This window comes from Ogataea polymorpha (genome assembly GCF_001664045.1).
Source record: "Ogataea polymorpha strain NCYC 495 leu1.1 chromosome Unknown OGAPOscaffold_3, whole genome shotgun sequence".
Classification (NCBI taxonomy): Eukaryota; Fungi; Ascomycota; class Pichiomycetes; order Pichiales; family Pichiaceae; genus Ogataea; species Ogataea polymorpha.
Window position 1 is genome coordinate 736,846 of NW_017264700.1, and position 20,141 is coordinate 756,986.

The 20,141-nt window shown below is 54.8% G+C and overlaps 9 protein-coding genes across 9 annotated transcripts; 5 read left to right on the plus strand and 4 right to left on the minus strand.

Annotated features, from left to right (window-relative positions):
• The first annotated feature begins 282 nt into the window (after positions 1-282).
• On the plus strand, positions 283-5,677 carry OGAPODRAFT_16195 (uncharacterized protein). The gene is made up of 2 exons (XM_018354249.1): positions 283-2,980; positions 3,131-5,677. The coding sequence occupies exons 1-2, from the start codon at positions 2,552-2,554 to the stop codon at positions 5,009-5,011; spliced, it is 2,310 nt and encodes a 769-aa protein (XP_018211496.1). The 5' UTR covers positions 283-2,551; the 3' UTR covers positions 5,012-5,677.
• Positions 283-5,778, minus strand: OGAPODRAFT_93557 (uncharacterized protein; the record flags this gene model as incomplete). The annotated part of the gene is made up of 2 exons (XM_018357366.1): positions 283-5,730; positions 5,768-5,778. 2 exons carry the CDS (start codon positions 5,776-5,778, stop codon positions 5,001-5,003), a joined length of 741 nt encoding a protein of 246 aa, XP_018211495.1. The 3' UTR covers positions 283-5,000.
• On the plus strand, positions 418-2,463 carry OGAPODRAFT_48086 (uncharacterized protein; the record flags this gene model as incomplete). The annotated part of the gene is made up of 2 exons (XM_018355572.1): positions 418-1,904; positions 1,983-2,463. The coding sequence occupies 2 exons, from the start codon at positions 418-420 to the stop codon at positions 2,461-2,463; spliced, it is 1,968 nt and encodes a 655-aa protein (XP_018211497.1).
• Positions 5,779-5,872: 94 nt separating the features above from the next.
• On the minus strand, positions 5,873-7,039 carry OGAPODRAFT_93558 (uncharacterized protein; the record flags this gene model as incomplete). Its single annotated transcript, XM_018357367.1, has 1 exon — positions 5,873-7,039. One exon carries the CDS (start codon positions 7,037-7,039, stop codon positions 5,873-5,875), a length of 1,167 nt encoding a protein of 388 aa, XP_018211498.1.
• A 69-nt stretch (positions 7,040-7,108) lies between these two features.
• On the plus strand, positions 7,109-7,438 carry OGAPODRAFT_7853 (uncharacterized protein; the record flags this gene model as incomplete). Its single annotated transcript, XM_018356451.1, has 1 exon — positions 7,109-7,438. The coding sequence occupies one exon, from the start codon at positions 7,109-7,111 to the stop codon at positions 7,436-7,438; it is 330 nt and encodes a 109-aa protein (XP_018211499.1).
• Positions 7,439-7,459: 21 nt separating this feature from the next.
• On the minus strand, positions 7,460-9,826 carry OGAPODRAFT_7854 (uncharacterized protein; the record flags this gene model as incomplete). Its single annotated transcript, XM_018356452.1, has 1 exon — positions 7,460-9,826. One exon carries the CDS (start codon positions 9,824-9,826, stop codon positions 7,460-7,462), a length of 2,367 nt encoding a protein of 788 aa, XP_018211500.1.
• Positions 9,827-11,157: 1,331 nt separating this feature from the next.
• Positions 11,158-15,312, plus strand: OGAPODRAFT_99442 (uncharacterized protein; the record flags this gene model as incomplete). The annotated part of the gene is made up of 2 exons (XM_018358089.1): positions 11,158-11,652; positions 11,704-15,312. 2 exons carry the CDS (start codon positions 11,158-11,160, stop codon positions 15,310-15,312), a joined length of 4,104 nt encoding a protein of 1,367 aa, XP_018211501.1.
• Positions 15,313-15,501: 189 nt separating this feature from the next.
• On the plus strand, positions 15,502-19,922 carry OGAPODRAFT_16196 (uncharacterized protein). Its single transcript, XM_018354250.1, has one exon. It carries the CDS (start codon positions 15,701-15,703, stop codon positions 17,588-17,590), a length of 1,890 nt encoding a protein of 629 aa, XP_018211502.1. The 5' UTR covers positions 15,502-15,700; the 3' UTR covers positions 17,591-19,922.
• On the minus strand, positions 18,088-20,100 carry OGAPODRAFT_36220 (uncharacterized protein; the record flags this gene model as incomplete). Its single annotated transcript, XM_018355320.1, has 1 exon — positions 18,088-20,100. A coding segment is annotated over one exon (2,013 nt), but the record flags the coding sequence as incomplete, so codon positions are not given.
• Between the last annotated feature and the right edge of the window lie 41 nt (positions 20,101-20,141).

Genomic DNA, 20,141 nt, shown 5'->3' on the forward strand with positions numbered 1-20,141 from the left:
GCAAATCACCGTAGCTCTTTTGTTTCAGGAGCGATAAAGGCGCACCCTTGCACCAGCCCGCCCGACGGGTGCGGGCCCGATGTGGGGGGTCAGTGCCGCAGGACCGACCGAGACGAACACATGCACCGCATGCGTTCCATGCATTTGTTCCACCCCTTGTTCGTCAGCTAGACCCCAGTTGCCCCCACATCGACCCGACTAAAAATTACACATCAATTTTTCCATTTACATAAATTCCAACTCCTATTCGCTACCATGTCTGGCCCCATGTCTGGCCCCGGTAGAGAAAAAGACTCGCGCGACGGCTCGCTCAGGCTGGGCCACGGCCGTGTTCCCTCTACCGCTCTTGGCTCGCCCGCCCTGTTGTACGGGGCGGTCAGCGACAGCGACGGCTCGCGATCGATGGGGTCTGCCAGTATGTCGCGGCACGTTGTGCGTGTGCGCGAGTCGCCTGTCCTGACACTATCCCAGAAGGCGGCGTATTATTTGCCCTGCTCATCGTGGTTGCCCGCATACGGCCTCGACCTATTTGTGCACGACGTGGTGGCCGGGCTGTCTCTGGCGTCGTATCAGATCCCGCTGAGCATGTCTTTCGCCAACGCGGTGGCGCACGTGCCGCCCGTGTGCGGCCTGCTGGGGCTGTCGCTCGCGCCCGCTGTGTACGCAGTGCTGGGCACTGTGCCACAGATGATTGTGGGGCCCGAAGCGGCCGTGTCGATGATCATCGGGCAAGCGATCGAGAAAGTCGTCAAGCACAATGACGGCGTGAATCCTGTGGATATTCTTGTGGTGATCACATCGTTTTCAGGCGTGATTTTGCTTGTGTTCGGGCTGCTGCGTTTCGGCTTCATCGACAACGTGCTGTGCGGCACGCTGCTCCGCGGCTTTGTCGCCGCGATCGGGCTAACCATGATTGTCAACTCAACGATCGCGATTCTCGGCATCGACACGGTGCTGCTGCTGCTGCCGCCCGACGAGCACGTGCACTCGGCCGCGGAGAAGGTGAGATTCATCTGGCAGCACGGCCACCAGTACCACGCGGCCACCCTCGCGGTCGGCACCGCAGCGTTGTTCGTGCTGCTGGCGGCCAGCACGCTGAAAAAGACAATTGCCCGGCGTCACGTGCGCGCGGCGTCTTTTTTCCCCGAGATCCTGTTCGTGGTGGTGCTCTCAACAGTGCTCTCTGCGCACTTCCGCTTCGACAAAAAGGGCATCCGTGTGCTCGGCACGGTCGACATTGACGAGTTCCAGTTCACGGTGCCCTTCCGCAGCGAGCTGCGGCAATGGTATCCGCAGCTGTTTTCGACGTCGTTCATGTGTGCCATACTGGGCTTCTTCGAGAGCTCCTCGGCGGGCAAGAGTCTTGGCTCCAGCCTCCCGATGCCCGTCTCGTCAAATAGAGAGCTCGTGGCGCTCGGCACCGCCGGTCTCGTGCTCAGTTTTGTCGGTAGCCTTCCCTCCTTTGGTGGCTACGGCCGCTCCCGGCTCAACTCGTTCATGGGGGCGAAAACCCCCGTTGCCGGCCTCGTGATGGGGCTGGCCACGCTGCTGGTCACCACGTGCCTGCTCAGCTACGTCTACTACCTGCCGCTGTGCGTGCTGAACGCCATCATCGCTACAGTCGGCCTGACGTTGGTCCAGGAGACTCCACGTGACGTGCGATTCCATCTGCGCACGCGCGGCTACAACGAGCTGGCCACGTTCGTCGTCACGCTCGTCGCGTCGCTCGTCTACTCTATCGAGCTCGGCGTCGCGCTCGGATGCTTCTACTCGGTCGTTCGCGTGATCAAACACTCCACCAAGTCACGCATCCAGATTCTGTCCAGGGTGGCGGGCACCGACGAGTTTGTCAGCTCCGACTTTGACGAAAACGCCGTCGGCCGCTCCGACACCACCACCTACCCGTGCGAGGAGATTGTCCCCGGCTACTCAGAATATCGCCGCCAAAGCTGCGCCGGCCAATCGGTCCCCACCAAGCCCAGCCTAGAGGACAGAGAGGCGTGTCTGATCGTCAGGGTGCCGGAGCCGCTCACTTTCACCAACACGAACGACCTCAAGGCGCGGTTGCGGCGGCTGGAGCTGTGTGGCTCCGTCAGCGTGCACCCAGCAGCACAGAAAAATGACCGGCCAATAAGACACGTCGTATTTGACCTGGACGGCATGACGTCGGTGGACTCGTCCGCCGTGCAGATCCTTCGAGACGTGATTGTTGCATACCAGCGGCGCGGAATAAATGTCTTCTTCTGCAGGGTCTTCAAGAGTGCGAAATTGCTCGACCGGCTGCAGCTCTCGGGCATAGCAGCCCTGCTACAAACCACCCAGGGCAGCGAGTTCGGCATCGCGCAAAACTCGCCGCCGTACTACGACGAGATTCTCGACGCCCTCAGAGCAGTCGACACCGTCGAGACCGCATGCACGCTCGCCGAGGAACAAAGCCTGGTTTCCTACTACGACGGACTATAGCCGTGGCGGATTTTTTTTCTTCTCCACGGCGATTTCGGCACTATTATGTGAGATATATAAACCGCCCGCTTTCTAATTTCGGGACGCAATGAAGATCCTCGCGCTGTACTGGATTATCGGGGGCATACTCAGCCTGGCTGCCGCCGCCAGCACCACCGCGAGCGCGGGCCAGGGCCATGATCACGTGACACAGGCCACACAGAGCCCAGATTCCGGCGAAAACCCGGACGAGCGCGAGGGCGCGCCCCAGGATGCGCGCAACGGCTTCAATGACGGCAAGGTCCGCACCACCTACTTCACGTTCCAGGGAAAAGTCAAGAAATACGTTTATTTGGACAAACTGCCCGGCGACTCTGACGAAACCGTTCTCGTCCTGACAAACCAGAACGAAGTCTTTGTGACTCACAACCAGGGCCAGGTTTGGGAAGAGGTGGCGCCCAACGACGAGTTTCTCGACATCTACGTCGACCCGTACCGCTCGACCAACGTTTATCTGCTGGCCGTCAACGACAAGATAGTGTACTCCTTGGACAGAGCAGACAACTGGAAATCGTTCCGGACGCCCAGTAAGGCTGTTCCAGGCATTGCGACGCTGTACTTCCATCCGTCGGACCCAAAACGGCTCATTTTCATGGGCCAGGAGGGATGCAACGACCCCTACTCCAAGGCGTGCCGACTGGCGGCGTACCACACATATGCGTCGGGCAAGCGGTGGCTGAGGATCCAGGAGAACGTGCGGCGGTGCGAGTTTGCAGGCGGCGAGTGGATCCTATGCGAGAAGGATGCCAACGAGGCCACGGAGTACCGCTCGAGTCTCGTTGCGTCGGCCGACCTGTTTAAGAGTCGATCGACGCTGCTCGACAGACTCGTCGGCGTCGCCCGCGCCGGCGACTACTGGGTCGCAGCAACAGAGACCGCCCACGACGCTCTGCTGCCGCACGTCTCGCTCGACGGCATCTCGTGGGCCGCAGCACGCCTCCCTCCAAACATCCAGCTCAGCAAACGGCAAGCCTACACCGTTCTTTCCGGCAGCTCCAAGGCCGTGTTTATGCACGTGACCACAAACCCCGTGACGGGCACCGAGTACGGCACGCTGCTCAAGTCCAACAGCAACGGCACGGAGTACGTTGCGATCCTCGATAACGCGAACCGCGATGAGGGCGGATACGTTGATTTCGAGAAGATCACGGGGCTCGAGGGCTTGATTATTACGAACGTGGTGGCCAACCCGGGCGACGCCAGTAAAGGAGCCAAAAAGCGAGTCAGGTCGATGATCACCCACAACGACGGCGCGCAGTGGTCGCTGTTGCAGCCGCCCGTGGTCGATTCTGAAAACCAGCGGCTGTGCAGTGGCCAGAGCCTCGAGCAATGCTCGTTGCACCTGCACGGGTTCACGGAACGCGTAGACTACCGCGACACGTTTGCGTCGGCCAGTGCGGTCGGCATGATGATTGGCGTGGGCAACGTCGGCCCGCAGCTCGGCAACTATTACGACGGACACACCTATTTGACAAAGGACGGCGGAATAACGTGGAAAGAGGTGAGGAAAGGTGTTTATTTATGGGAGTACGGCGACCAGGGCTCGGTGATCGTTCTGGTGAACGGCAAGGACAACACCAACGTTCTGAGCTACTCTGTGGACGAGGGCGACACGTGGGTCGATTTCCAGTTCACCAAGGAGCAAGTCACGGTAGAGGACATTTCGACGGTGCCGGGCGATAACTCCCTGGTGTTCTTGCTATTCACGAGGGTTCCGCTGGCCAGAGGTGACAAGACGAGAGTGTTCCGGATCGATTTCAGCCAGCTGCTCGCGAAAAAGTGCTCGGATGCTGATTTTGAGACTTGGACGCCCAAACACCCGTTCCAGGCAGACAACTGTCTGTTTGGCCACGAAGTGCAGTATACACGCAAAGTTCCCGGTAGACTGTGCCAGATCGGCGGCCGCACCATGACAGAGCCGAAAATTGTCCGCAATTGCAAGTGCACGCGACAGGACTATGAGTGCGACTTCAACTACTATCTCACCAGCGACGGTCTCTGCCGGCTCGTCCCCGGCTACAGCCCGCCCAGCCACGAGGACATCTGTTTTGCCGACAACGCGCCCGTCGAGTACTATCCGGCTACCGGCTACCGTAAGATCCCGCTCTCGACGTGCGAAGGGGGCACCGAGTTCGACAAGAGCGAGTCGCCTGTGCCATGCAAGGGCCGCGAGGAGGAATTCAACCGTCTGCATCCGCGGCGTGGGCTTCTTGCTGCGCTGCTGCTGTGGGCAGCGGCCGCGGTGGTGGTTGGCTACAGCATGCGGTTTGCGTACAAGTGGTACACCTCGCGTCACGGCGAGATCCGGCTCGACGACGGCGGCGAGTTCACGTTTGTGGACATCAACGAGAGCGTGTGGGCGCAATGGCGGCGGTTTGTGGTAGAATCGGCCATTGGCTCGTTGATGGCGGTTTCCAGACAGCTAAACAAGCGCAGACGCCAGCAGCCGTTGGCTCCCGAGCCCGAACCTCTGCCGGAGCCGTCCGACGACGAGGACTTCACGGAGTAGTCTTGGCCCGTTTTGCGGCCGGCTCGTCGTCGAGGTCCAGCTCCTCGCTGCTTGAGACGACCTCCTCGTCGTCTGCGCCGTCTCCCAGACCGGGAGCAGCTTCTGTATAATATTTGGTAGCATGAGGAAACAGGTCTTCCACAATCAGTAAAGCGAGGTCCTCGCCGTGTCTGAACTCCTTGCCGGGCTTTTTCCCCGTCCAGGCAAAAAAGGCAAAGAACGATTTCATCCCTGCACGGTACTTCCTCTTGTCGGCGGGCGCTAGTTCTCCCTTGGCCTTGATCAGGTGCGGGTTAATGCTGTCGAGCTCTGCAGGCCATTTTATGTCCACCGCGTCCGAAATCAGCTTCTCCTCTCCCGTCTCAACGTCGTGGATTTTTTCAAACCGTTTCGTGACCGTCTGCGTCTCGATCTCGCCATTGGGAGCCTCGAATCCAAACGTAATGCTAAATTTCATGGGGTCGTCATCTAGAAGGTACTCCACATATATCTCCTTGATAAACTCCAGATACTTCATGTCGTCCGTCTGGATGTACTCCTGGAAATCCTCGTGCTCCGCCAAAACAATGTACCAGAAGCTGGGAATGTGCACAAACAAGTCTCGTCTTTTTTCGTACACAGGCTTGGACTTGGTGAATCGGAATCTCTCGACCTCCTTCTCGACTTCGTCCATCTCCAGCTCACAATCGGCCAATTGGCCTAGCACCTTTTCAAGGGGTCTGAGTTAGGCAATACGTGAAAGTGCAGCGTACTTACTGTTCGGACATGAAAAATAAATAAGAAATAAATTATAAATATTCGAATATTAAATAAAATTAAATAATTTCCAAATATTAAATATGAATTAAATATAATTACAACTTATTCCTCCAGAATATACTCTGCCAGAATTTCCTCCCTCGACGGCCGACTCACCGGCCACACCGCCCCGCCGCCTACACCCACGTTGACCAGACACCCGTAGCACAGCGGCACATCGCTCTGGGCTTGTTTATTCGCTCTCTCGGACATCTGCTCCAGCCACGTCTTGGGGTCGCGATAAACCGCTTCCTGGCACAATATACATTGCTGCGCCATGCCCTGCGGCAAGTCGAGCTTCGTGCCGATCTTGACTACCGTCGAAATGACCTCCGGGTACTCGCTCTCGACCGTCTCGAAGTACTCGCACACCAGCTCGTTGACGGTCTTATTTTTCGCAGACTTGTGTTTCACGGACTCTTCAGTTGCAACCATTTCCTGCAACCCGCTAAATCTCACATACTCCTTGATTTCGGACGCCAAAACTTCGCGCAGCGGATGGATCACGTGCAAGGAGCATCCCACGTAGTCCATCATCCCGTCTGTGAGACGGTGTGCCGTCTCTGAGCCACGGCCCTTGACGGTGAGAGCAAGGACTTCCTCTGCCAAACGGCTCATCGAATGGCCAAAAATCACCACCGAGCAGCCGTGCGCCACAGCACTGCGGAAAACCACTTCGCGGACAACCTGCTGCCAAAAATCCTGCCGCGACGACCGGCTGTCGAACTGGAGCAACAGCTCTTGCAAATTTAGAGACTCGCTATTTTCTGTCCGGCGCACAGCGTACTCATCTGTCACCGCCACTTGGGCAAGGTCCCGCACAAACACCGCTGGATCCACCGTCACAAAATGCACCTCCAGCCTCTCCAGTACGCGCGAGTACCGCTTCCTCAGTCGCTCCATCCGCGCAGTGTCCTCACCCACGTGAAGCACCACCAAAACGTAGCCCTGAACAGCCCTCACATTCTGACACTGTTCTTGTAGATGCGAAATGACCATGTCGAGTAGCGCCAGCGACGAACTGCCGTAAGAAAGCGGCAGAAGAACTCTGGGCCGCTCCACTCTGGAGTTGCCAAACTTGACCTTGAACTTGTCGTCCTGCATCTGCTTGCGCTGCTTCGTGCAGAGAAATTTCGTAAAACAGGCCGCACAGAAATGGTCTTTACGCGAGACAACCACACACGGCTCTTTTTTGCACCGGTTGCAAACGTCCTCCAAAGCACACTCCATGATAAAGACCTGAAAATTTATTTATTTACTGGCTGTGCAAAAAAATAATCAATTAAATACAATTTCGCAATGCCGAACGAGAACCTCGACAACAAAACGTTGCGGCGGCTCGAAACACAGACAGACGACAAACCGAGCTTTGTGGAGAAGATCGACAACGAGATCAAAGTCAAATTTTATCCGGATTCGCCGACGCAGCGCGTGCACAAGGACGCTTTCCTCACCAAAACTGCGTCTAAATTCTACGACCCGTGCGCAAAGTCGTCGCAGATGGCCATCCGGTGCATGGAGAACCACGACGAGGACTACAAGGAGGTCTGCGGCGAGTATTTCCGGGCCTTCAGAGAGTGTAAGAAGGAGTGGATGAAAGAGCGCAGAAAAGACGGAGGCATATGGTAACCTTGTGAAATCCTGTATATATCACGAGTAGCTAAATGAGTACAATGAACCAAACAGATTGAGCCGGTTGGAGTAGTTCGGGCTGAATTTCAGCACCTTGGTGTGGTCGTGCGAGAAGTTGACGTTTTCGTTCAGGTATTGGATCAAAGTGTCCTTCATCTGGGCCTCTTCCTCCTCGTGTTGCTTGTTTTTGCGCTTGTTGAATGGGGCCCCCATCGGCGGCAACACGTTGGGCGATACAACCACAGGCAGCGGCGTCGACACGTCGTAAGGGATGGGCTTGATTTCTGGCTTGAACATGTACAGGTTCGGGTTGGTGATCAAGTTCAGAAGGAGCAGCTTCTGCACCCGCTGCCGTTCGCACTGCTTGTTAGTTTGCAGGTATTCGTGGAACTCGCGGTACTGTTTCGAGCTCTCTTCGCGCGAACGCACGCCGTCGTCGTTGAAGAGCCGGTAGATCCTCAAAAATGTCTGATAGTCCTCGAACAGCTCGCCGTCGTTTTCCTCAGAGCTCCAGTTGTTGCGGTCCAAATTCCCGGGTATCATGAACAGCTCGCCCGTGAGCCGGTTGATCGACACGTATAAATGCAGTTTCAGCTTGCTGCCGCTGTTTTTGTAGAGCTTGCGTGCGAGAACGTGGCCTCTTCGGTGGTTCTGCTGCTCTCTATTAATGTTGCGTTCGAACAGCAAGTTCTCGATGCGTCGCGACCGCCCGCTCGAGAGCTCCACGTCGTACAGCTCCTCGATGCCCACGTCGTCTTCGTTTTCTTCATCGTCGTCTTCAAATGCGTCGTCTTCGTCGTCCAAGTTCTCGACGATAAAATTGCGCTCTAGTTCGTCGTCGCTGAAATCCGAGTCTGTCGAGTATCCTTCGCCGCTACTTGCTTGCTGCCGGAAATGGAACGGTGGCGGTAGGTCCGAGTCGTGGCGCCATTGCTGTCGCGAAACCAGGTAGTCCAGCAGCCGGATGCGGCGCGCGCGGTTCTCGTCTCGTTGTCGTAAATTCTCCATGAAATGCTGATGTCCAGTGCCAAATATAAATCCTCTAGTGTGCTCGTTGTTGTAGTACTGCGGGCGGCCGATGTGTGTGAGCGGGACCGAGATTGCGGAGGCGGGATTCGATGCGGACTCCAGCGACGAGTTCCCGACGCCGGCGTACGTCGTCAGCGGCTTGAGCCGTCTGCGCCGCTTGTACCGCATGTCGTTTCGAATTTTGAGGTCGGTGCTGGGCGAGCGTGAGTCGCGAAGCAGGTCCTCGATGTCCACCTCCAGCTTGATTAGGATGAAATTCTCCATAATCAGGTCCTGGCAGTGCGGACACACGAGCAGGTTCTCCGGGTTGTTCATAGTCTTGCGTCTGCCACCCGGGGGCGTAGGCGGAGCCGGCGTGTTAACAAACTCGTTGAACGGCGGCAGATCAAACCATTTGGCCAGACACTTGTACGTGCATCCCTTGTTGCCACACATGTTGGTGATCTTGTGGAAAATCGAAGAATTGGGGAACTTGGTCTCTTTCGGCTTTGGTAGGCCCGTGGTGCGCGACCCGTTGCTCTTCAGATACCCAAACTTGTCCAAATAGAACGGCTTCCAGTTCGGGTCGTCGTCGTTCATGCGCTTATGTCTGCCAATGTACTTGCGGAAATCTTTATCGAAGCAGAGCGTATTTCTCAGCAAGTTGCTGAAAACAGAGCCCTCGATGCCCATCTTGGAGCCGTCGCCGCTGCGCAGGTCGTTCTCTATAAAATCCACAATCTTCCCAACAAACTCGACGCCTGCGCGGCCCGTCTGGATCGTTCCCTTGACCTTGAGCTCGTCCTGAAACAGCTCTGTAAATCGTAGCTCCGAGGAGATATCATCATCGTTGCGCAAGATATACGTCATTCCCGGCTGCACAAAGCTGCTGCGCTGCACGCCAGCCGGTCTTGCCGCTTCTCCTATCTGCGAAAACGTGCGTTTCCCGACAGCAGGCTTAGGAGCAGCGATCTCGGCCCTTTTGTCGGCCATGTTCTTGTTCATGAGCCCCATGAGCCCCATTACCCGGATGCAGTCCGAAAGCTCGCCGTTCATGCAGTGTTCCGGGTGATTTCTGAAAAACGTGCTTGAGACCGCGTTGAACGGATCATTGGTCAGCACTCGAGGGATAATGCTGAGATCATTTTCGTTTGACCATCTAATGTGGTCGTGCTGCTCATCTGGCCCAAGGTCCTGGCTGCCGGCCCGGTCTTGCCGCGGAGTCGCCATGGCCGCGCGGGTTCTGCGGTTGCCGGTCAGGGGAATGCGAACTCTGAATGAATTAAACTGGTGGTTCAGCTGTTCCAAATCCTCGCCACTTGGAGGACTATTGCTGCTGGAATTCTCTCTTTGTTGCAATCCTTCACTTGAAGGCATACTAAAGGAGGTGCTCTCCCTGCGGTTCGATCAGTGTAGATGAAATCGGCTTAGACAGTACTCCTTTTTTCTTGCCCTTGTTAAATATGTTATTCCTGATCGCCCGGAAATAAATGACAGATGATGTTTTGACGCAAAACACGACGGCGACGCAGGGGACATGGCAGGCACTTGCCAACACAGGCAGCATGCTGGGTTTGTCCAGTTCGTGGCCGTGGTGGCGTGCTGAGCGGGGCCATGGTCGCTCGGCCGACGCGTCGATGTGCAACCACCAGGGCCGGGTAAATGTGGGAGTCTAAATTGGATAACCTCAGGGTTTTTTTTTCTCACTCGAAATATACTCAGCTCTTTTCTGGTTTATTGCAGTATTTGGGTGTACTGGTTTCAGTGCGGTTGAAAGCGCCTGTTTTTGGTGGAATGCGCGGAATGTTGTTTTCGACGCGGTTTGTGCCATTTTCGGCGAAAACCGGCTTCTCGTGGGTCTAAAGACACGGTAAGTATGACATCCACGAGGTTACGAAGCCAGAAATGCCTGAAGATTGCGGGCTAATGCCCGCGCCCGTTTTTCGGGGAGTCTCGATGCTTGTACCGGCTGTGGCGGGCTGAATTCGGCTAATTTTTGAGTTGGAAGCAGACAAGACCTGTTTTTCGAGACGGTGGAGCCACTAGAAGCTTTCCAGCTGACCCGGTTGCCTCACTTTGGCCATCTGCGCACCGAAAGAGGCCACAAAACGCACAAAATGCCATACAAGCTCGAAATCGGGCCTTTTCTTGGCTGTTTCTCCAGCAACGTCTTTTGAGATCTTGTCTGGTTTCCTCAGGGGCCTTTTCTTTGCAAATCACTGCAAAAAACGGTTGCTCTGGCTGCGCAGGACAGCGCCAGGACTTGTTCAGGCCCCCAAATCGCTGGTGTTCCTGCTCTTTGTACCCGAAATATACCAAAACACAATCTCGGCCTGCTATTTGGCTCTACTGCGTGCCAAAAGCCCCAGGTTTCGGCTCCTGGAGTGCGTAAAACATCTACATCACCCCGCGACGTGTGATCTGATTACCCTCCCTGTTATTTTGCGGAATGAGATGTAAATTTTTTTTCCACTAAGGTCAGGTTACTGCTGACTTTTATACCTGTTGCAAAGTAATAAATTGGCTGGCTCAGGTCTGCGCAAACGCCTCAAGTCGCTAACACGAGCTTTAAAGACAAGAATCGCGGAAAGAACGCCTTTTTTTACGCTTTTAGACACGTTATTACCTGACCGTTGGAAATCGCTTTGACAGGTAAACATTCGTTGCAAACAGTGTTCTGTGCCGCTCAAACACATACCTAACACGAAATGTCCACAGATATACGCTCGGAGATAGAAAGCAATCCGGAACTGTATGGGCTGCGGCGGTCTGGAAGGGCCAGATCAAAGCCGTTGGGCCTGGCAGAGTTTTCTGACGAGGAGGACGAGGATTACACGGCAAAGAAGACGACGCGTCAGAAACGCGCGTATTCAGATGAGGAAGCCGCCTTGGACGACGACGTGCTGGACTCGGACGACTCGGAGTACGGCGGGAAGAAAAAGAGAGGCAGGCCTCGGAAGAAGAAGCAGCCTGCGTACAAGCCATCGGAACAGTTTCCTGGGTTCACAGAACTGCGGTTGTCGAACAGAAGCAACCGGGCGGTGAATTACGCTTTGGACGCCGACGACGACGATTTTCTGGAGTCCGAGGACGAGGACGGAGAGGCTCCTGGAGAGTATTATTCTGCAGAGCCGGAAGAGGTGGCTCCTGAGGAGGGGATTGACCAGGTTCTGGACCACCGTGTGATCGGCGAGGAGTCGGACGTCTCGGACGACGACGAGACGAAGTTCGAGGAGCACAAGAAACGCGTCCAGGACGTGCTTGCGAACGGAGACCCTAAAAAGGATTTTGAATACATGATCAAGTGGACCAACACGTCGCATCTGCACAACACGTGGGAGACGTACGACGCGATCAAGAGCAGGAACGTCAAGGGCATGAAGAAGGTCGACAACTACATCAACTTGTACATTATCAACGACAGAGAAATCCGCAAAGACCCGTTTGTCACGAGAGAGGATATCGAGCAGATGGAGCTGGAAAACGAGACCAGACGCGAGAATTTGCAGGAGTACAAGAAGGTGGAGCGGATCGTCGACAGCGAGCGGGTCACGCTCGAAACGGGCGAGTCCGACCTGCGGTACTTGGTCAAATGGAAGCGGCTGAACTATGACGAGTGCACGTGGGAATCGGGCAGCGAGATCGCGCCGCTGGCGCCGCACGAGGTGACCAAGTTCCAGAACAGACAGAACTCCAAGATTCTGCCGGGTCTCTCTGCGTCGTACGGCTCCAACAGGCCGCGATTCGAGAAGCTGACGTCGCAGCCGCTGTTCATCAAAAACGGCGAGCTGCGCGACTTCCAGCTGACGGGGCTCAATTGGATGGCGTTTTTGTGGTCACGCAACGAGAACGGCATTCTTGCCGATGAGATGGGGCTCGGAAAGACCGTCCAGACAGTGTCTTTTCTGTCGTGGCTGATCTACGCCAGACGGCAAAACGGCCCGCATTTGGTGGTCGTGCCGCTGTCGACGGTGCCTGCGTGGCAGGAGACCTTCGATAAGTGGGCTCCGGACGTCAACGTGATCTACTACATGGGCAACACCAAGTCCAGAAAGGCGATCCGTGACTACGAGTTCTACATTGGCGGCAACCGCAAGAAGGTCAAGTTCAATGTGCTTCTGACGACGTACGAGTACATTTTGAAGGACCGTGCGGAGCTGGGAAGCTTCAAGTGGCAGTATCTGGCTGTCGACGAGGCGCACCGGCTGAAAAACGCCGAGAGCTCGCTCTACGAGAGTTTGAGCGAGTTTAAGGTGGCCAATCGACTGCTCATCACGGGAACTCCCTTGCAGAACAACCTCAAGGAACTGGCTGCGCTCTGCAACTTCCTGATGCCGGGCAAGTTCCAGATCGACCAGGAGATCGACTTCGACACGCCTAATGCCGAGGCCGAGGGCTACATCAAGGCGCTCCAGGCTGCCATCAAGCCCTTCATCCTGCGCAGACTCAAAAAAGACGTCGAGACGTCGCTGCCCGGCAAGACCGAGCGTATTCTCAGAGTCGAGCTCTCCGATATCCAGACAGAGTACTACAAGAACATCCTCACCAAGAACTACGGCGCCCTGAACCAGGGTCCGCGCGGGTCGCAGATCTCGCTGCTCAATATCATGGCCGAGCTGAAAAAGGCCTCGAACCACCCGTACCTGTTTGACGGCGTCGAGGAGCACGTGCTGGCCAAGGTGGGCTCGCACTCGAGGGAAAATATCCTCAAGGGCCTGATTATGTCTTCTGGAAAAATGGTGCTTCTGGACCAGCTGCTCAACAAGCTCCACAGAGACGGCCATCGCGTGCTCATTTTCTCCCAGATGGTGCGCATTCTTGACATCATCGGCGACTATCTGCAGCTCAAGGGCCACTCTTTCCAGCGTCTCGACGGCACCATCAGCTCGCACAAGCGACGGCTCGCTATTGACCATTTCAACGCGGAAGGGTCCAAGGACTTTGTGTTTCTGCTATCCACCAGGGCTGGCGGTTTGGGCATCAATCTCATGACCGCCGACACGGTGATCATCTTCGACTCCGACTGGAACCCGCAGGCCGATCTACAGGCCATGGCCAGAGCACACCGTATCGGCCAGAAAAACCACGTGATGGTGTACAGGTTTGTTTCGAAAGACACGGTCGAGGAGCAGGTGTTGGAGCGGGCGCGCCGGAAGATGATATTGGAGTATGCGATCATTTCGCTGGGCATCACGGACAATAACAAGTCGAAGACGAAGGCGGAGCCGACGTCTGGCGAGCTGAGCGAGATCCTCAAGTTTGGAGCCAGCAACATGTTCAAGTCGAACGACAATCAGAAGAAGCTCGAGAATCTAGACCTGGAGGACGTTCTGAACCATGCTGAGGACCACGTGACCACGCCGGACCTGGGCGAGTCAAATCTGGGCGGCGAGGAGTTTCTGAAGCAGTTCGAGGTGACCGACTACAAGGCCGACGTGGACTGGGACGATATCATTCCCGAGGAGGAGCTGAAAAAAATCAAGGAGGAGGAAGAAAAGCGCAAGGAGGAGGCATTCCTTCAGGAGCAGATCGAGATGGCCTCGAGAAGGCGTCTAGCGGCGGTGAAAAAACCAGAGTACGATGAGCAGGACGACGACGAGGGCCCGTCGCGGCGCCAGAAAAAGCTTGACATGAACAACCTGACCGAGTCGCAGATCAGAAACGTGTACAAGGCGATCTTGAGATACGGTGACATCAGCGAGCGGCTGGAGGAGCTTGTGGCCGACGGAACGCTGCCGAACAAGAATATCAAGATACTGGACCAGTGTCAGCGGGAAATCATGAAGACCAGTTCGCAGCTCGTGGCAGAGTACGAGGCAAAGCGTGCGGAGGAGCTGAAGGAGCTGGAGTCGAAGGCGATGGAGGAGAAAGAGCAGCTGGCAAAGCTGCCTCCGCGAGCAGACGGCCAGCCTCATCCGACGCCGGCGATGCAGTTGTACAGCGCTAGAAAGCGCGACAAGAAGGCGATTTTGTTCGACTACAAGGGTGTCAAGAATATGAACGCGGAGGTGGTTCTCAACAGGCCGCAGGAGCTAAAGCTTCTGCGTAGCGTAATACCTGCAGACGACCCAATGAAGTTCAAGCTAACCAAGGAGCCAAAGCCAGTGAATGGCTGGTCTTGCAAGTGGACTATCAAGCAGGATACTATGTTGTTGATTGGCGTGTACAAATTTGGCTATGGAGCATGGACGCAGATTAGAGACGACCCGATACTGGGGTTGCAAAATATGATGTATTTGGAGACGCCGCCGGCTGGCGCCTCGAAGGAAGAGAAGGAGAAGATGAGCAAGCGAATCCCGGCATCGATCCATTTGGTGCGGCGCACAGACTACCTACTGGGATTTTTAAAAGAGATACAGAGCAATGCTGGATCTCACACCGAGCCAAAAGAGCCAAAGAAAAATAGCCGGCCCAAAAAGACCACCAAGAAGTCGAGTACCCCGGACGTGGAATCCAAAAGCGGCACTCCAAAGCCTGTTGGGTCTGGCGCCTCGTCTCCAACGTCCTCGCAGCCTACATTGTATCAGGTGATGAAAAATAATAAGAGTTCTTCTCCAGAAGCACAGAAGCAGAAGAAGCCGGCCTCCAGTGGAACCAAGAGCGAGCATGACCTGCTGAAGCCTGTGGACAAGGACCTAAAGATCTGGGAGAGCAAGGGCAAGGGTCTGGATAAGGCAGAATGGGGGTCGAAGCTGAAAAGCTCTCTGATCAGCATTGGCAACCAGATCGAGAAGGTGTCGAAAAACGACGCCAAGCTGAACGGTAAATTGTGGGCCATGGCACAAAAATCGTGGCCAAATGCGGGCGTGAGCTCAGAGCTGATCAAGAAGATGTATCTGAAGAAGGTGGGTCAACATAAATAACCGAGAGAATGCACTAGACGATTCATTTGGCAGAGCCAAAAAAATAGTCGCGTCCAGCGACCACGGTCACTATTTCCCTTTTCAGACATGGCGTTGAGAACCAAAAAAAAATTTTCAGCAAAAAATACAATATTAGTAGAAATAAAAGTAGGTTTTTTTGGATCTTGTTCTTTCTAAACTACCAGTCTTTTGACCTTTAAACAAATAAATTATACATCCATCGCCAAGTTTGCTTTGACAAAAGTAAAACTAGGAGTATAATTTACGCTTTCCATCAAAAAAGTACAAAAAAGTCAAAAAAAAAACTCGAAAAACTCAAAATATCAAATCATCTTTTGAACCCTTTCACCAGCGTTCAAATTTTGTCTGATTGATAACAGTTCGCATCATGTCATCGGCAGAAATTAACCAAATCACCGAGCAGGCCGAAAAGTTGTCTGTTGCCGACCCGGCAGCTGCTGAAACCCCAGCCACCACCGCCGAGGAATCATCAACCGCTGAATCAACCCAGAACTCGGAGACTCTGGCTTCCCTCTACGTAGGAGAGTTGGACCCATCTGTCACGGAATCCGACTTGTTTGAGGTCTTCTCGCCCATCGGACAAGTCTCGACCATCAGAGTCTGCAGAGATGCCGTTTCCAAGCAATCCCTTGGTTACGCTTATGTCAACTTCCAGAGCCACGCCGACGGTGAGAAGGCTTTGGAGGAGCTGAACTACACCCCAATCAAGGGCAAGGCCTGCAGAATCATGTGGTCTCAAAGAGATCCTTCTCTCAGAAGAAATGGCTCTGGTAACATCTTCATCAAGAATTTGCACCCTGCCATTGACAACAAGACCTTGCACGACACCTTCTCTGCCTTCGGTAAGATCTTGTCTTGTAAGATCGCTACCGATGAAAACGGAAACTCCAAGGGTTTTGGTTTCGTCCACTACGAGGATTCTGAGTCTGCCAAGGCTGCCATTGAGAACGTCAACGGTATGCTTTTGAACGATCACGAAGTGTATGTTGGTCCTCATCTTGCCAAGAAGGACAGACAGTCGAAGATGCGCGAGCTGATCGCCAACTTCACCAACGTCTACGTTAAGAACATCAACCTGAACTGGGACGAGGATAAGTTGAGAGAAACTTTCAGCCCATTCGGTGCCATCAGCTCGATCTTCTTGAGTAAGGATGAATCTGGAAAGTCCAGAGGTTTCGGTTTTGTCAACTTCGAGAAGCACGAGGATGCGGTCAAAGCTGTTGAGGAGCTCAACAACAAGGAGATCGACGGGCAAAAACTTTACGTTGGAAGAGCGCAGAAGAAGAGCGAGAGAATGGAGTCTTTGAAGCACCAATACGAGGCTGCCAGACAGGAGCAACTGAACAAATACCAGGGCTACAACCTGTTCGTTAAGAACTTGGACGACTCTATTGACGACGCCAAATTGGAGGAGGAATTCAAGCCTTACGGCACCATCACTTCTGCCAAGGTGATGCTTGATGATGCAGGCAAGTCCAAGGGTTTCGGTTTTGTCTGCTACAGCTCTCCGGAAGAGGCTACTAAGGCCATCACTGAGATGCACCAGAGAATGGTGGCCGGAAAGCCTTTGTACGTTGCTCTTGCCCAAAGAAAGGAGGTGAGAAGATCCCAGCTTTCGCAGCAGATCCAGGCCAGAAACCAGATGAGAATGCAACAGGCTGCTGCTCAGGGTGGCATGGGTCAATTTGTTGCACCTATGTTCTACGGCCAGAACCCAGGCTTCCTTCCGCCAGGAGCCAGAGGCGCTCCATTTGCTGCCCCAGGCCAGCAGATGATGATGCAACAGGGCATTCCAAGACCTGGCCAGGGTGTTCCAGTGAGCCCAGGTCAATTCAGAGTGGGTCCTAACGGACAGCCTGTGCCAATGTACATGCAACCGGTTTTCAACGAATACCCGCAGAACGGTAGAATGCCTCAACAAAGATACTATCAAGGTGGAAGACCAGGACAACAGCCTCCTCAAGCGGGACCAAGAGGCAAGAGCGAGGACGGTGCTGTTCCATCGTTGGCTCAGGTTCTTCCGCAGTTCCCTCCCGAGCAGCAGAAGAGAATGCTTGGAGAGGAGCTGTACCCACTCATTGTCGCCACTGGTAAGGCTCAGGACCCAGAGGCTGCTGGTAAGATCACCGGTATGATGTTGGAGATGGACAACCAACAAATCCTGGCTCTGTTGGAGGACAGAGACTTGTTCAACAGCCAATTCGAGGAGGCGCTCTCTGCCTACGAGGAGTACAAGAACAAGGAAGCCAGTGCCTGAATTTGCTCGATGCAGGCGCTCTTTGCATTGCTAGCAGAATGAATGTGTACCACGATTTATACTGCTTGAGTGTCCCTTTATTTAGTTCTATTGGTTTTGTTCCGCTTTATAGACTACAATGTAGTTACTATGGAAGTATTGAACACCTAAAAGTATCAAATTCTGCTTAGAATATTAAAGTCTGTTTCTGCGTCTCCGGCCAGCCACACGGCCTGGTTAGTCACGTCTCTCCACAGCTCGATGTCTTCAGAGTCAGCCACCATGTTTGCGAGATCCGGCACGTCGCTGAGCGGCGCCATCGACGGCAGCAGCGACGGCGAGAAGAACTGGCTCTGGCTCGGAGCTTCCGACACCATTGGCGATAAGGTGTCTCGGAACAGATGGTTTCGAAGACCCGTTTCGCCCAGATGCAGACCCGAGTCCGGCCGGCTGAGTGAGGAGTCCCTATTGGCTTGGTCGTGATCGAAGTCGGGCGTTGGCGCGTCGACGTTGTCTGTGTGTTTTCTGACAAGCTCTAGGTTGCGGCCGTTGAAATCCAGCAGCGTCATAAGTTTGAGGACCTGATCGCGTCTGAGCGCGGCCGGGTGGTTGCCGAGGTTGCGCATCTTGGTGAACATGACGAGGGCGTGGTCCAAGTGCTCGAGCGTGGCGTCGTGGACGCCAAACGTGGCGTTGAAAAGCACCAGCGTAGCCGTGGACGTGAACAGATACTCTCTGTCCATGTAGCCAAACAGCGCAAGCATATTCTCCGGCACGAGCACCCAAAGCGAGCGAATGGTGTTGATAGAGGCCTGGAAGGAGGCGTTGAGCAGGGTCAGCACCGTGGAAGAGTACTTTGTGAGGTCGAGAAAGACGCCATTTTTCGGATTCTGAGCGCGCAAGTTCACAAGCACAAAATGGAATAGCAGGGGCCGCACCGCCAGATTGATACCCTGGAAGTACTCGGTCATCATGTTGACGACAAGCCTGCTGACGTTGATTTCTGGCTGCTGAAAGTCGCAGTTTACGTAATCGGGCAGCTGTTTCTTCCAGTTGAACAGGCTCACCACGAGGTCGTGCACGATAGGCAGGATGTTGCTGGACGGCTGGCGCGTGTACAGCCGGCGGAGGATGTTTGCGTTGATCTGGGTGATTTTCACACAGTTGCGAATAAACTCTGCCTCAGGGAAGATGTAATGTTCGCAGCCTGGTGGAGGATTCGACATGTCGAAGTCGTCGGGCAGCTCTGTGGAGATGTCGTCGTCGGTGAGCGAGAGCGGCAGCCCAGCTTTGGACGCCAACATCCGCTCAAAAATATACACGGTCCACCAGAGTCGGCGACGATGCTCGAGCTCGTACCGATTGATGGAGTCTTTGCCGACGTCGACATGGAAGCCAAGGATCAGCGATGCACGTAGCGCTATTCCAAAGTAGAAGTACGACGAGATCGTGCAGTCAGCCACTTGCAGGTAGAATGCGTACAGCAGCAGCACCTCGATGCCTCCCTTTTTCGCGCAGTTGTCGATGGCTCCGCTGGAGAAGAGCGCGGTGAAAAGCTCGCTGGCTTGCAGGAAAAACCCGGAGCCAGGCAGCCGTGGCGACTTGGCCAGTTTCTGTTTCTTGCGCTTGTCGTTCAGCTTGTATCCATTGAGATCGTTCACGGTCCCGAGATATATTTCTCCCACCGCAAAAATAAGCAGCACCTTGCAGAACCAGATGGTTTCCAGTACAGACTCGTCCTTGCCGTCTCCGCCGAAATCGGGCTTGGGTCCGCTCCCGTCGTCGTTGTAGATCCGTCGCAAGTTCTCCTTCACCAGTCCCTCGTTGAAGAAGTAAAAACACCCGTCGTTGTACGAAATAAACGTGTCTACAAGTAACATCGCGTAGCTGTAGCTGGGCAGCGCGAAGTTGACGTTCGTGCCCGACCGCGACGGTGTTTGTCCCAGCATGATTCTGTACGCGTTGCCCTCGCGCTCAAGCACGGTGTCGCCCATTGAGCCCAGCTCCGGCGCTTCCAGCGACTGTGAGCCACGGCTCTTCATCAGCGGGGCCATCAGCCGGTTGATCTCCAACCCGAAAAGAGTCATCGACGAATTGCCGATATAGAACCCCTCACCCGTGCGCGAATGCACCATGCTGCCGTACTTGTCCAAAAACGGCGGGATCACCTCGCTGCCCTTGTGTTCTGTTTTGTTTTCGTGGTTCAGCAGCTGGTTTATGTTCATGTTGGTCGAGCTCGTGACCGGCTGCTTAAACAGTGACTCTGGCTCGGTGCTCTTCTGCTTCGCCACAGGGTCTGCAGATCCTGTCTTTGTGGCGCTGCGCAGCACAGCGTTCTCGATCTTGAGCCGCGAGATCTCGTCGTGCAGCTTGCTTAAATATTTCATCGATATCACAACCTTGGCCTCTCCCTCCGTATACTCGCACGAGGTGTTCGCCGCTGCACACCGCTTGCACGGCGGGCCCTCGCCGTCGCACTTGATGTGCCGTTTGCGGCACCGTTCGCACGCGATATTCGACCGTTTGGGCCGCCCCGTCGAGTCTTCTGCAGCCATAAATTGTAGATAGGTAA

Coding starts and splice junctions, on each gene's coding strand:
- OGAPODRAFT_16196 (XM_018354250.1), top strand. CDS start 15,701: ATGTCATCGGCAGAAATTAACCAAATCACCGAGCAGGCCGAAAAGTTG.
- OGAPODRAFT_16195 (XM_018354249.1), top strand. CDS start 2,552: ATGAAGATCCTCGCGCTGTACTGGATTATCGGGGGCATACTCAGCCTG. Junction 2,981..3,130: donor TGGCCGTCAACGACAAGATA/GTGTACTCCTTG, acceptor CCCTACTCCAAG/GCGTGCCGACTGGCGGCGTA.